Below are 13,018 nucleotides of genomic sequence, written 5' to 3'. Positions count from 1 at the left end.
CCCACAGCTGGGAAATTCTGCCGAGTGTGAATGAAGAGAAGACGGGGGGCAGGAGTGGCAAGGCATTGGAGCCGGCTGGTGAAGAGAGTTTGGCAGTGATGCTCCTTTTAAAATTCTTGGCACATGTTCGCCGAGATCTAAGCAATCCTGAAATTAAAAAAAAAGAAAAAGAAAAAAAAGGTGGCTCAGTTGTCTAATGGGGATTTTGACGGAAAATGTCGATTTAAAGGATTCCTAGGCTGACTCCTCAGGCACTGATTGGCTGGCCGGTATACATCTCTTTCTGTCTCTCTCTCCCCCCCCTCCTCATATGGAATTTCTATTAATGTTTCCATATTTTTTCCTAGGTTGGGAGCACATCGAAAATCTGGGAGGAGGGTATGAGGAACATGTCTTTAGGATTCAGTCTAAGCCAGCTCCGGTCTGCTGCTCTTGAGTCTCCAATCTTCACCTGCAAAGTCATCTCACTGGATTGTTGAGAAGATTTCAATGAGACAATGCGGGCAACGTGTGTAGCCTTGTGTCGGGGACGTACTGAGCACATAATGAGTGATGTTTACCATGAAGTCAGTGCCTGGTGGAAGCAGGTACTGTACACAGTTAATTAATGAATCAAGCACTGCCCCTGATCACTTAGGAAGCGAGGCGGGTGATGTTCAATTATCCTGCTCGGAAGGGACGGAGATATTCGACATTCACGGGGCAGGCACCAGCTCTTTCCATTAGTTAAGAGGAATGAGGTAAGGAAACGCTCCAGAGTCAAAGTGGCTTGAACAGTTTGGGGAAATTAGGCAGTGACCCTTCCTAGGGAACCTGACAGGGTGAGGCAGGAGGCTGGACATCTGGAGCCTGTCTATCTGGCTTGTAAATACTCACCTTCTCGGTCCTGTGGGGTGGCTCTGAGCCCGGTGCTTATCTCTCTCTCCTCAGCCCATCTGTAAGGTGGGAGTGGACTCCAAGCAGGTCCCTCCACCCCCTCTATGTGTCCCCAGTATTCCCATCTCTAGAACAGGAGTGAAGTAACAGGTTTTTCCTACCAAGATATAGAGTCTTCTAAAGAACTTAAGAGTTGGAGAAGCAAACGGTCGTATTACGTTTTCAATGAGCCAGGCACGGTTCTTAGTGCCTTACATATTCTTTAGTGATATTTAGTTTCAGACCTCTCTCTCGGCTCGGGGTCCCCATGGCTTCGGCCTCCTCTTGAGTGTCTATCTGCAGGGACAGAGGTCACTCGCTGCCTCTTGGAGCACTCCCTTCAGGTGGAGGGACCTCATGCCAGGAAGGAAGCAGCCCAGTCTGTCCTGCTTCAGCGTGCAGCCATTGGTCCCAAATCTGTGCTTTGTGGTCCCAAAGCAGGAGTCTGCTCCCTTCCTCTGTGGATGCCCTGAGAGATCCAAGGGCAGCCACCAGGCCCCAGAGCAGGACAGGCACCGCCCTTTCTCCCTAGCTTGGCGGTTGCCCACCATGAGAATGGAAACAAACCATGAAAAAGGGGCTCAGAGTTTACTGAGCCCCCACTGTGTGCCAGGCCCCTGGACCTGGTTGAACTGCATTCTCAGACCAACCTTGCAGGCACCGCTACGGCGCCTTTCACAGGTGAGAGCCAGAGAGACTCCCCGAGTCAGGAACTTGCCCCAAGGTCGCACTGTTGACAAGCAGCAGCAGCTTCAGCCCGACTCCCAATCCCAGAAAGCAGGCGCAGAGCCACGGGAGCCCCGCGGGGCGCCGGGCGGGTGGGGGTGGGGGGCGGGAGGTCCCGCGGCCTGGGCCCGTAGCGGAGGAGCGGTCAGCACCAGGGACAGCTCCCGAACCGCTCCCCGCAGCCCCCGACGGCGGCGCGCGCGGGGCCGGCGGCGCGCTCCCCGCCGGCTCGTGCGCGCGCCCTCCCGCCAGCGCGCGCCCCGCGCCCGGGACTGGGCTGGAACCGCGCGTGCCGCTCGCTGGGAGCCAGCCTGCGCGTCCGGAGCCGTGACCGCAGCCGGAGCTGGCAGGGGGCTCCCGCCCGGGCACGCAGTCGCCTCCCGCGGGCCTCCGGGCCTCCCCAGCGCCCGCCTCGCCCGCCCGGCCCCAGCAGGCGCCGCAGCCGTGGCCTGGGCAGGAGCGGCCGCCGCTAGCTGCGCCCTGCCCGGGACAGACGCCAGACGCCGGACCGCCCCGTCACGTGCGCCCAAGTCCTCGGCCGGCCGGGGGCAGCGCCGTTCCCATGGTTCAAGGTAAGGGCCGAGCGGTCGCGGGGCGAGGGGGCCGAGGCCACGGGGGACGCAGGCAGGGAAGCCCCGGCTCAGTGCCCACGAAGGCTGGGGCGCCCGCTGCAGCCTGCCGGGCAGTGTGCAGCCAGGTCCCTGCCCCACGCAGCTGCCGGGCCACACCACCCGTCCCATCTCCATCGGCCCTGAACGTGCGCCCCTGGGGAGGAGGCTGTGGACTGTGAATGGAGACCCAGGTGGGCAGCGAGGCAGGGAGGGAGGTGGGGACCCACGGTGCCAAGGGACGCCTGGTCTCTCTCTTGGCCTGGGCATGAAGGAAATCGGGGAGAGAAAGTTTCCGAGAGGAGCCTGGCCTCTGTTCTCTGTGGTGCCAGGAGCCGAGACCTTTCAGTGAGACTTGCCTTGGACGAGACACCGTGCTTGGCACCTGACCTGTGTAATCATTCATCCAATTCACCCAACACCCATCAGAGAGGGGCACTGGCTCTGTTTGACAGAGGAGGAAACTGAGGCTCAGGGAAGTTTGGTCGCTTGTCCAAGGTCACACAGCCAGTAAGTGGTGGTGCTGACCTCGGTCACGGCCACCGGCCTCGGTCACAGCCACCGGCCGCACGCCCACCCACCTTTGTCTGTTTGAAATCTCAGCTTAAACGGGGGACAGGAGCACTGGGCTGGCCTTTGGGTTTTCCCAGCCAGGAATAAAAAGACTCCAAACACCAAAACTCCAGGAGAGACTGCCTGCCCACCCTCCCAGCTCTGCCACGTCATCCCACCCAGTGTCCTGTGCTCCCAAGGCCGAGGGCCGTGTGGGCACTAAGAGCCCTGCCAGTGTGCATCTCAGCCCCAACACTCTGTGAGGACAGTCTCAAGGGTCAAGTTCATTGACCCTTCTTGAAGATAAGAGGGTGTCCCAGAGGCCTTAGCCCCAGCCTGCCCTCCTTTCACGTTCCTCGGGAAGCTAGAGCTCAGGAGAGCCAGAGGGGACGACCTGCCAGCCTTTCCCTGGCACTCCCCTCTGCTCAGGCCAGGCCAGGCTCCTGGGGCGGGAAGGGGCGGGGGGAGGCTTCCAGGTGCGGTGAGGACTTCCAACCCCCGAAGGTTTGCGCTCGCTAGGACGGCATCCAGCCGCCTCTGCCAGTGGCACTGACAATGGAGCCCAAACGACCAGAGACCTCTTCTTACCCAAGCAGGTGGCACCGGCGCTTCCTGGGCCGAGGGGAGGGACTGACTTTAATTCTTTGTGCACTGACCGTAAGCTTTCGGAAGAGCTGGGGTGCTGGGAACTCGGGACAAGTCCATCTCGCTCCTGAGGCTGGGGCTCAGGCAAGCTGGGGTTTTCTTCCTGTTTTCATCTGGCGCGGCTGTTGGGCACCTGCGTGACGGGGTGAAAAAAACCCAGGGTGAGCCTTGTGCCCTGGATCCTCCTGACTTCTGGTCTCCCTGCCACCTGAACTTCCAGAGGGGCTGACTGGTCCCGATTCCCTTGGAAAGCTTGGAACGAACTGGTCTCCCGAAGTGTTTGGGGGTGTCTGGGAAGGACCCACCCACAGGCTCTCCCGGCCTCAGTGCCTTCGGGGTGCATGGGGACGGACGTGGGGAGCTCTGGGGACCATCGGCTGGTCTTTCTGGAGCTCTCTGGCACTCTCTGCTGAGAGCGCTGGCTATGGAAATGTTCCAGCTTTTCCACCCTAGCCTCTCCAGGGGAAGAGGGGAGGGCGTCCACCACAGAGCCCTTCCCAGCCTCCGAGGCCTCGAGCTCCCAGACGCGCATTGCTTACACCAGCACAATCGTCAAACAGGAGTAAGGGCGCTCGGGGAAAGGTGGGCACAGCTCGTGGAGCCAAGGCTCATCTGCCCAGTTGTGTCCACCTTTCGGGGTGACCTTGGGCAAGTCATCTTCCCTCTCCAGACCTCAGTCTCTCATCTGTGAGATGATGGGGTGGCTCATGCCATGCCCCTGATGGGCCATGACCACTCTGTTCATCGAGGCCCCAAAGTGAGCGTGTGAGGCTGGGAGGAGCTGCAGTATTGAGGGAGCACAGAGGAATTTTGAAATCTCGGGGCAAATCTGAACCCAAGCCCCCCACTCAAGTGATCGGCCCAGCCTTGCATGTTTGGGGGCCGGCTCTAAATCGCTGACTCCTGGTGCCGGTTCTGGGTGAGCCATATGGCCCGGCCGGCCCGGAGGCTACATGGCAGGGACCCAGTCCCGCAGAGAGGCCCCTGGGCTCCACGGATCCGCTCCGCAGAGCGATGGCCTCGACATCCAGCGAGGAATAGTTGCAGCACTCAGAAGGGGTGAGGGAGCAGGCAGGGCTGCGGGGGGAGAGTCATTACATCTCTGTAAATTGCATCTGAGTTCGGGCAGGAGGCAAGTCACGGTGGCAAAAGAGCCCCGCTCCCGTCCTCCCGGCAGCTCCTGGCCCGGCCACTCTCTGCAAAGTAGCCAGTCTGCGTCTGTACATCAGTAAGAGGCAGCTTGTGTGGCAGAGAGCACGGATCCTGGGCGACCGTGGGCAAATCGGTCAGCCTCCTCGTGTGCAAAACTGAGGGCGCTCCTGCCTTCCCCGCCAGCACAGGGCGGCAGCTGTGAATCTGGGCTCCCCCCCCCCCCCGAGGCAGGGGACGCCCCCAGGCTCAGCCCGGGGTCTGCTCCACGGAGACCAGCGCGACCGGGGGCTTCTCAGCCTGGCTTTGCTCTCCCCCTGGTACTGGTTTTCCTTGCGGTGTCTCGGTCCCTTCGGATTTGCTCCAAAGGGGGTTTGACAAGCCCGGCATCTTCAGCGTCTGCCAGCTCCTGTCCTTCCATTGCCGCGCGGAGAGGCTCCTGGTGCGGACACTCTTGTTTCTCTTTGCAAAGCTCTTTGTTCCCTTTGGAATCAGGTCCCCTCCCTAAGCAGGCTCGAGCTGGCGAGCCCTCCCCCAGGCTTGGCCCAGCCCCACCCCCGGCTGGGGGCCCTCTGAGGGTGGAAAGCGCTGCAGGAAGAATTCTAGGGGGACTGACCACCTTGCCCCGGGTCTGAGTCAAGCCTGCTGCTTCCTGGCTGTGGGATCTTCTGGGCTGTGGCCCATCAGGCGAGGCTTGTAAGCCCTGCTTCCGGGGGTGGGTTTCTCCAGAGATCCCCAGAAACCACAGACGTCGGGAGCCTGGGAGGAACACGGCCAGATGTAGCCTTTAGAGAATGTTCTCGGGCTGCGGCACGATGGGCTACGTGGAGAGGGTGAGGCTGGAGGCAGGAAGGCTCTGGAGGAGGCCACTGCGTCCAGCCAGAAGGGAAACGATGGAGGCCTGGACCAGGGGAGTGAGAAGTGGGCAGAAATGACCATCCCTCGGAGGGAGGGGCGAGGAGACAGTGTGCTGGGTGGTGGGAGAGGCCCGGGACTGAACACCTACCTGTCACAGGGCTCTGCTCTACACGGGACCGGGCCGGAGACCCGGGTGTGGCCGGACAGGCAGGATGGGCCGCGCCTAAGTGGTGAGGAGGCAGCCCCGGGGGCCTCGAGGAAGACTTTCCTGTTCCAGGAGCAGCATGGCGTCACAGCCTGGCTCCATGTTACCGCCTGTCCCCTGCACACGGTCCCCGCCCACCTCGAGGGGTTCCCACGGGACTGGGCCCCGCCCTGGTCTAGCCAGCCACCTGTACCCCCGTGCTCGGCTTTCCCAGGTGGCAGAGGCGGGAGAAGCCTGGGCCAGCCGAGAGGCCCACGTGGAGGCTGGCCAGGGGCCTGGGTGGTGGCCTTATGGCAAGCCAGGCTTCGGGGGCTGCCGCCTCGTTCGCCCCATTCCCTGGTGGTGTGGTCGAGTGGAGGAGAGCGTGGCCGTTGGGCTGACCAGAGCCGTGTTTCTGTCCATGCTGAGTGTCCCTAGTGAGGTGACTCGGCCTCTCTGGGCCTTGGGTTGCTCGGTGACAATGTTAACATCCACCTCGAAGGATGTGCTAGGTTGCATCTCAGCTGGCTGACCGGGGAGGGGGTTGCGGGCACTGTTCAGCGCTAACAGAAACCTCTCTTCCAGGCCAGGTCCACCCCCGGGGCAGCCCCCGTGGGTGCTCGTTTCCTGGCTCAGCCACAGAGTGGGCTCAGGGCAGACTGGCCTTGGGGCCACCCTGGCTCCCTGACCGTCACCTGCATCTGGGTTCTTCCCGACCTGGTCCACAGTTTCCTCATGCCCCAGCAGTGGCAGAGGTGACCCTTGGGGCACTCCCGGGCTGCCCTGGCCAGTGGGGCCCTCTGGCGGCAGGGATCCCTGGGGAACAACAGTCCTCCCTCCTTCATTATTATTATTATTTCTTATTACTTATCGTCATCTGCTGTACTTGGTCGTGCACCCCGTCCAAACTTGCACTTGGAACTGTACTCCCCGGGGTGGGTGCCAGGAGCCTCGCGTCGCTGGGGACTTGCTGGGAGCACAGACCCTCAGACCCCCTCCAGACCTCCTGGTTTAACAGGCTCCCCGGGCGATCCCTGTGCTCAGTGAAGTTGCAGACACGCTGTTCTAGAAAACATTCTGTGCACAAAAACAGCGGCGGAAAGCCATCGCAGGTGACTGTCTCCTGCAGGCTTACGTATTTAGCTAAGATATGTTAAATTTTAATATGCTAAAGGGATTTTGAAATGAAATAAATTGGTGCTGGCTGTAAAAGACAAGTCAAGCCATCCCTTTGCTTGTTTGTTTGTTTTTCACAAAATATAAGCCCGGGGCTTCCCTGCTGCGACCCACCCCCAGGCCGGGCCCCCGGGGATCCATCACCCAGGGGCTCCTTGACCTGTGTTCCTCCCTGTTCTTTTGTCGGCAGATCTGGACCCTCTCCCCGCATCAGCACCCGTTTTCTCGTGTTTACCTGGCCCCGTGTTAGTGAGCAGGCATGTGGGTCATCCTGGGTTTTGGGTTGTGCCGCGTAGTTTTATTGATTCATTCGCTGGTGTGATCCCAGCAGGGAAGGATCTCGGTGGGGGGGGGGGGACTTCAGGGGGGGAGTGCACACTTGTGACTAGAATGAGAGAGCTGGGCAAAGCACCTCCCGATGGATTGTGACACGGATGTGAGGCAGCAGGCATCCCAGATTCAGAGGAAGATACCCCATGGGTCAGAGCAGTCTGGGAGGGCTTCCTGGAAGTGGAACTTGAGCTAAGCCCGGAAGGAGTATGGAGTGGGGAGGAGCAAGCCTGCCGGGGGAGACGGGGCATTTCTGCCATCCCTGGGACGCAAGATGCCTCTCTGTTGACTTTGGTAATCAGTGACTCACAGAAGATACCCCGACCGTGTCCAGTAGTCCGTGCCCTATAAGGGTGGGGGGAACCAGCTGGCCACTTTCTGGTGATCCCATTGGCTTGGAGCCTCAAATCTGTTGTGATTGAGGTCGGCATTCATGCTCTGGTCTCTCTGCCAGGCTCAAAAAAGCTCCCCGCCGCCCCAGTAAGACACGCGAGGGACCCGCGGCCGAGCCCCCGCCACGGCCCCACGGCCCTGCCTCAACTCCAGGGTGCCAGCCGGCTCTGGCTTTGTGCTTCCTGCCAGCACATCCCCCTAGCGCTGGCTCAGGTTATTTTGGCCAGGCTGCTGGGAGCACAGGAGCGTGTGTCCCAGGGCGTAGGAGGAGGCTGGGACGCATCATTAGTGTGTCCCTGACACTTGTCAGAGGCCTTGCCTCGCGGTGTTGGAATGTCACATTTACTCCCTGTTTTCCCAGTTCCTCCACTTGCTGTTGGCAAATGCACTGACTCGATACCTTCGGGAACCTTCCTACAGCAAAGATGCTCATTTTTCAGATTCCAAGGCAAGCGCCTAGTCCAGAAGCCCTTTCTCTCTGCAGGGCGTCTGCCCCCCGCTGCTCCCAGAAGCCGGCAGACCCAGCTGGCTTAGGGAAGGACCCACATGTCTTTTGCTGGCAGGGTCTCCCCTTGAAACATTGCAAAACCAGCAATGGCTTTTGAAAGGGCTGATTCCAGGATATGATGATCCAATTTTGGTTCAAAGGAGGATGGGGGGGAAAAAAAGTCGAATATTTCGCAGAAAAAAAACAGCAACTTCTTGGTAACATCGTCAAATTGCGAACTTCTGGTGTTTACCTGTGCTTAGAGTTTTTGTTTGGTTAAAACCCTCATTATACAGAAGGCTCCTGGCTCAGTGCGAACCCATTTACAAAATTAAAAATATAGGCAACTTTAATTTTACCTTCATGGAACTTCCCACACGAGAGTTCCCTCTAATTACTAAACAGAGTTCTGCTTCAAAAGGACAATTTTTGTTTTGCGATGCAGCGTCCTGAATAATCACTTTTGTGGTAGGTTTTATTGCCGCTGGGCTGTCTTGTTTTTCCGCGTCCACCCTTTTCTCTCTGGGATCATCCCCACTGTTGAACGTGAGACCCGAGGGCAAGAGGGAGGCGTGGGAGTGAACGGGTAGGGGTCCAGCATGGCTGCAGAATCTGTGGGATGCTCTGAACAGGCACAAGGGTTAGGACCCCGCGACTCTGCCCAGCCGCCAGCGCAGGCTCCTCCGGGCTGGTGAGCCCTCTCTGTGCCCTACGTTCCTGGTCCACAGAAATCAGATAGCTGTGCCCCTCTCGCAGGGTGGTGGTGAGGGTTCTTCACCCCCGTGTAAGACCCCGGATGCCCGGTAGGAGCACGACAGAGGGGGCCTGGTGCTAGATTCTGGGGTCTCTGAGGGCCTGTTGAGTAGCACCTGTGATGGAACTTGGGTTCCCGGTCATCTGTGCAGCTGGGGGTCGGAACCCTGCTTCGATCCCGTCCCAGCTGAAGACAGAGCACGGACCCCGGCTGCAGCCTAGAAGGCCCTGCCTGCCACAGACCCTGCGAAGCCCCCGACCTCCTCACTGGCCTGTCCGCCCCCACTGGGCTCCCGCATGGTGGCTTACTTCCCGTTCTGGAACATGCCCAGAACCTTCCTTCTGGGGGGGGGAGGGAGGGCAGTCCCGCCTGCTCCCCTCTCTGCCTGAAGAGCAGATCTCATTGGCCACGGTGTGCTTCAGGAACGTGTCCCTGACCCCACGTCACCTCCCGGGAGGTTCAGCCCCATGACACGCCCTTGGGCCCACTGTGACACTGGCCCTTTGGGTCTTCCTGGCTGGTCTCCGTCAGCACACAGGCTGGGGGGCCCCCTTGAGGAGCGCACCTGTGGATGCTGTCCACCAGTGCGCCCAGAACCAGGCACAGTGCCGGGCACATGGATGGGAGCACTTGGTAGACATTTACCGGATGGCTGGGAGCTTTTGTGCCATTCTGACGCCCCCACCTTGTCTGCCAGGGGCCGCCGTGGCTTCTCCCTGACCTCTCCCCGGACTGAGACACCCCATGTTTGGAGCCACAGATGACATCTATTTCCCCACCAGCGTCTCCCCTCCAAACACTCAGAGCCTCCTCCGGGAGGAAGACTCAGAACGTTCCAGAAACGGGAAGTGAGCCAGCGTGGCCAGAGTGCAGCCAGTTGCGAAGCAGTTTGGGAGGTGAACAGGGTCTGCTCCGTGCGGCACCTGCTGATTTCCAGTGTCGGGCGAGGTGGTTCCAGGGCTGCTGGGTCACCCAGGCCAGGCCCCAGCTCCCGGCCAGGCCTCCGGGTTTTTAAAAATCATTCAATCTGCAAGACGGGCCCTTTCAACAACACGCCTACACTCACTTAAAAATGGCTGAGCCCAATTTTCTTAAAAAGGAAAGTTGATGGGGAACAAACCGCTCCGGGCAGGGTCTTTGCTGAAGCCTGGGCCGCCAAGGACTGCTCAGGGCGGCAGAGTTGTCCCCAGAAGTTGACAACGGAGTCACGGCGGCCGCCGAGCTGGCAGAGCCTTGCGGAGAGCAGAGGTGCCAGACGGGCCCAGGGCGAGCTTGTGGCCGTGCCCCGGGGCACTTGAGCCCGTGAAACTATGTCAGAGGCACCAAGAAATGGGTGGGGGTGGGGGTGGGGCCAACCAGGTTGACAGCGGCCGTTTGTTGAGGCCTCTGCCCCCAGGATCCGTCCGTGCGCCCAGACAGGTGGGGCCGCCTCGGGCTCCCCGAGGCTTGTACTTGGAGAGAACTTGGGGTGACGCCCGGGGAGAAGGCGAACCCTGGAGTGTGGCCCGGAGCCGAGGGGGTCCCACCCTCCCCCATCCCCTAAGGGTGTGTATCCCACCGCTCAGGCTGTCTTGGATGAACTGTGATTTCAAGAGGGAAAGTCCCTTTGTTCCTTGAGCCGGTGATTAGACCGGGTAACGTCCAAAGTCCCTTCCCGGTGTACGGGGAGAAGCGGGGGACTCTTGTTCAGATATTCTGATTCTCTGAGACTCTGAGCCGCGTGGCTCTAAGTCCCTGGGAGTCCACCATTCTACCACCTTGTCTGGACCCTCCTCCCAGGCTCCAGTAGTGCCCTGGCCGTCCGCCCCGTCGTCCTGCCCCCTGGTTCCCCACCCAGCTCCAGACCCTGCCTGGAGCCCCCAGCGCAGAAGGTGGGCCTGTCTCAAATGAGCTGCACTGACCTTAGACCAAGGCAGGGATCCAGGGGGGCTCCCTGGTAGGTGCCAAGTCCCCTGGGGGCATCTGAACTCCAAGGGGAGTGCCCAGACGGATGGTGGCAGCTCACAGCCCAACCTCCCCCCCTCACCAGCTGCTGGACCGTCCAGCCAGTCCCTCTGGAACCTCCAGGTTTCTCAACTCACCTTTGCCGGTTCTCACCTGCTGTTCCTTCACCATCAGCACCACATACATAGGCACACAGGCAGATATAAATGCACATGCCATATACATGTATACACGCGCACATAGGCACACATGTGGATATAAATACGCACGCTGCATACACTTATACATACATATATGGGTGCATAGACATGCATATACATGCACATGGTGTGTACACACACATATACATACATGTAGATGCACACACACAAGTTTATTAAGAAATAGCAGAGGGGCGCCTGGGTGGCTCAGTCGGTTGGGCGGCCGACTTCAGCTCAGGTCATGATCTCGCGGTCCGTGGGTTCAAGCCCCACGTCGGGCTCTGTGCTGACAGCTCGGAGCCTGGAGCCTGCTTCGGATTCTGTGTCTCCCTCTCTCTCTGACCCTCCCCCGTTCATGCTCTGTCTCTCTCTGTCTCAAAAACAAATAAACGTTAAAAAATTTTTTTAAAAAAAGAACTAGCAGAGAACTACAGTTTAGGACAGGCGAGCTCCGGAAAAACCCTAAGTTTCCCTAATTCGATTCTTTGCTATTCCCAAATAAACCCACTTTGCTGGTGAAATAACTGGCTATTTTATTTTTAAGGTTAACAACACACGCGCACACACACACGTACAACACACACACACATATACACACAGACATGCACACCTGTGCATAGACACACGCATGCCTACACAAACACATGCACATGCATACACACAAACACGTGGGCGTGCACATGCACGCGCGTACGCGCACACACATGGGTGTGCATGTGCGCTGCGCGCACACACACCTGGACACGCACATGCACGCACGTGCGCACAAACGTATGGGCGCACACATGCACGCGCGTATGCACACACACTTGGACACACATGCACGTGTGTACGCACAAACACATGGGCGCGTGCGCACAAACACATGGGCGCGCGCACATGCACGCGTATACGCACACATGGGCACGCACATGCGTGCGCGTGCACAAACACATGGGCGCGCGCACATGCACGCATGTCCGCACAAACACATGGGCGCGCGCACATGCACGCGCATACACATAAACATGTCGTGCACGCACATGCACACACACAGCTCTGGGGTGAGGAGGTACTGCCTGGATTCGTTAGGGCACGGCTGGCACCAGCCCCACCGGCTGCTCTGGGCCATCCTGGCCAGGGCGGGAATTGCAGGCCGCCGGTGCGTGCAGGTAGCCTGAGGCCGTGACACGGGAAGGAGTCCTGTGCTGTCCTAGGCAGCAGCCCAGTGGGTCACTTCTCCGACCTGCTTTCCTGAGTGACCTCGGTGCCCACCTGTGAAGGAGCGTGAGGACTCTTGTCTTCCTCACTCACGGGGCCGCTCTCTGGGGAGACGCCGTCTGTACCTGAAAACTCAGACTGCAGGGAGCCGTCAGGACACAAGTGGTCTATTCTGAGTCGCCACTGCAACGGGTCCCCGGGGGCGCAGGGAGACAGCTGACATTTCTTGCGCACTTCCTCCCTCCCTCCATCCGTCCCTCCCTCCGGTCCGGCGGCCAGGCGCCTGGGTCCCCGGCAGAAACTGTCCAAGTGCCCCAATCTGTTGGGTTAAGGAGAGCCCACCTCCTTACCTCCCCGCACGCAGCTTACAGCTGTAGCCATGGAAACTGCTGTAACCTTGTGAACAGCTAAAACATATGTATATATTTGGTTTGTTGTTTTTTTAAAACATCAAGCAGATTTCTTTTTTGCTTTTTACACTCCTGTGGGGATGGGCGAGGTCAATACAAGGCGCAAGGCGGTCATAACAGAAGGCGCCCCGCACCTCCCACCCCCTGAGCTCACTCTGCAGGGCTCGGGTCCAGGAAGTTGGGGTCCCCCGTGGGGAGAGCCCCCGAAGGGCCGCTGCTCCCTCCACCTGGGCCTCCCCCAAAACGAGCCAGATTCCACCCAACTCCCATAGAACAGAGTCCTTCCCACACGATTCCCCAACCGGTGCACAGATGGGGCCGCTGGAGACCCAAACCCAATGAGAAGGATCTTCCAGCAATAGAGCCAAGCAGCGTGCCCTGGCGAGGAGCCAAGCTGTGATCCTGCCCTCCAGGACTCTGTCGTCGAGAAGAGGAGACGATACTAATGCCACTCTCGTGTTAATTTCGGGAAGAGTTTTGCTGGATA

At 59.4% G+C, this 13,018-nt stretch overlaps 1 protein-coding gene across 2 annotated transcripts in view; it reads left to right on the top strand.

Moving 5' to 3' along the window:
- The first annotated feature begins 366 nt into the window (after positions 1–366).
- FAM163B (family with sequence similarity 163 member B) overlaps positions 367–13,018 on the top strand; it is a 28,451-nt gene continuing 15,799 nt past the window's right edge. Inside the window, exon 1 of one of the 2 annotated variants that reach the window (XM_053204402.1) lies at positions 367–740. In XM_053204402.1, the coding sequence (XP_053060377.1) occupies positions 736–740 (5 nt within the window). In that variant the 5' untranslated portion in view covers positions 367–735. Of the gene's footprint in view, positions 741–1,910; positions 2,214–13,018 lie in introns of those variants that run through there. The other variant, XM_027051683.2, reaches the window with a different exon arrangement.

The sequence above is a fragment of the Acinonyx jubatus genome, chromosome D4 (genome assembly GCF_027475565.1).
Source record: "Acinonyx jubatus isolate Ajub_Pintada_27869175 chromosome D4, VMU_Ajub_asm_v1.0, whole genome shotgun sequence".
NCBI lineage: Eukaryota > Metazoa > Chordata > Mammalia > Carnivora > Felidae > Acinonyx > Acinonyx jubatus.
This window is presented reverse-complemented; position numbering and strand designations above follow the sequence as displayed.